This window comes from Echinops telfairi, unplaced genomic scaffold, assembly GCF_000313985.2.
Source record: "Echinops telfairi isolate 266 unplaced genomic scaffold, ASM31398v2 ScPeMD7_1;HRSCAF=3_0, whole genome shotgun sequence".
NCBI lineage: Eukaryota > Metazoa > Chordata > Mammalia > Afrosoricida > Tenrecidae > Echinops > Echinops telfairi.
Window position 1 is genome coordinate 2,358,450 of NW_022103896.1, and position 1,749 is coordinate 2,360,198.

A 1,749-nucleotide genomic window follows, 5' to 3' on the forward strand; every position below is an offset into this window, starting at 1 on the left:
AGGAGGACACTTCATCACGGCCACCAATGTGGGTGCTCGCCGGTGAAGTCATTCAGTATCGCCGTGCCCCGGCACCACCAGAGGTCATCTCTCCAACTCTAACCTACCAGCCACGCATCCCTGAACAGTCTATGGGAATCAACCGGAAATGGTGCAGCTCCAGTGTGCCCGGCAGACCGAGCACAGGCACCCGGGCACCCGGGGAACGGCCCTCTACGTCCTCACGGCGTCCTACAACACCGGAGGCGACGGGGTGGATGCAGCACACTCCCAAGTTGGAGAACGCCCTGCCGCCCTCAGACCTGCCACTCAGGGACGGCGGTGAGATCAAGAGTCTACCCCCAAAAGTCACTCCCTAAAGGGGAGTAAAACTGCACCCCACCCCCAGGGAGCCGGAATCAGGGCGTTCCCTTCAAAGTCGATGCCAGGGGATACCACCAAGGAGAGCCAGGAGTGAGCTCCACACCCACGCAGATGTGGGGACCCTGGGCAGGAACAAGGCCGAGACACCCCCTGCTGTCCAGGGCCTGTGGACCCACAGATGCTGACAGGACACAGGGTCTTCCTTCCCCCGGAGCCAGCGGCGAGGAAACCGTGCCTGGAGCCACTGAGCTGAATTCAGACATCTAGCCCCTCAACTGTGCGAGAGGGGGCCCTTGTTCATTCAAACCAGACGGAGGTATTAGAAGCTCATGATGATCTTACTCCCAAAGAATGGGACTTCTTTGTTTTGTCAGAGGGTTTTTACACAATATCACTTACAGACAAATCTGGGTTTTCATAAAGGCCTCGAAAGCCGACTCTGGACCAGGGAGTGCCCCCCTACACCCACCACCCCCATACCCCCAGCCAATGTGCTCACCAGGAGAGGCAGTCTTTGAGGGCGTTGTAGTACGGGTACCGGGAGACGACGCAGACCGCGTAGGGCATGAAGCCGCCGGCCGCGCCCACCGTCTGCCGGGATGACTCCCAGCGGGCCTGGCCGTTGTAGAAGCAGCACTCCTCCTGGGAGGAAGGCAGGGCAGAGTAGGCGTCTCCCGCTCCTAGCCACACACCGGCCACGCTCACGGTCCCTGGGGTGCAGGCCACATCGTGGCCCAAGGCCAGACTGCGGTCCAAGTCTGTCCTCTTCACCCGCATCAGCCTTGCGCTGAGCCTGTGGGACCCCGTGGGCACCCCTGCAGGAGGTGCTGAGATAAGATCCCACCACCACCACCACCACCAGGAGATAAGATCCCACCACCGGGGTGAGAGACACACCACGACCAGGAAACAGAATGCTGAGTCTTTGAAGGGTGGGGGCTGGCAGAGCCCTGCATTCACTGCTGGGGGGGGGAGGCGGGAAAAGGGCCCCCCCCACACATGTGGAGCATCGTGGAAGGCTCCTCCGGGAGCCCAGCACAGATTCGCCACGCCCAACAGAGTGGAAAGCAGGGAGGGAGACGGGCAGGAACACCCACGGTGACCGCAGCGCTGTCCACAACAGCCAAGGGTGGGAACCACCACAGTGCCCGCTGACAGAGGAGCGGGCACAGCCGCTGGGGGCACACGCACACAGCGGGGGTGGTTGGAGGTGGGGAGATGGAGCCCGGACGTGGGCTGTGGCTGCGTGAGCCCTGCTGGGTAAGAAAAGCCAGACACGGAGGGGAGAGGCAAGGGCTGCTGTTTGGAACGTGGGTTGCAGCGGGTCACACGCTGGCTGCGAACCCCGAGCGCAGCAGTTTGAAACCAGCAGCCGCTCCACAGGAG

The 1,749-nt window shown here is 62.3% G+C and overlaps 1 protein-coding gene across 1 annotated transcript in view; it reads right to left on the reverse strand.

Moving 5' to 3' along the window:
- Positions 1-1,749, reverse strand: part of DENND3 (DENN domain containing 3) — a 98,393-nt gene that overhangs the window by 28,239 nt on the left and 68,405 nt on the right. The window contains exon 4 of the mRNA XM_004697637.2: positions 863-1,005. Within this exon, the coding sequence (XP_004697694.1) occupies positions 863-1,005 (143 nt within the window). The remainder of the gene's footprint in view (positions 1-862; positions 1,006-1,749) is intronic.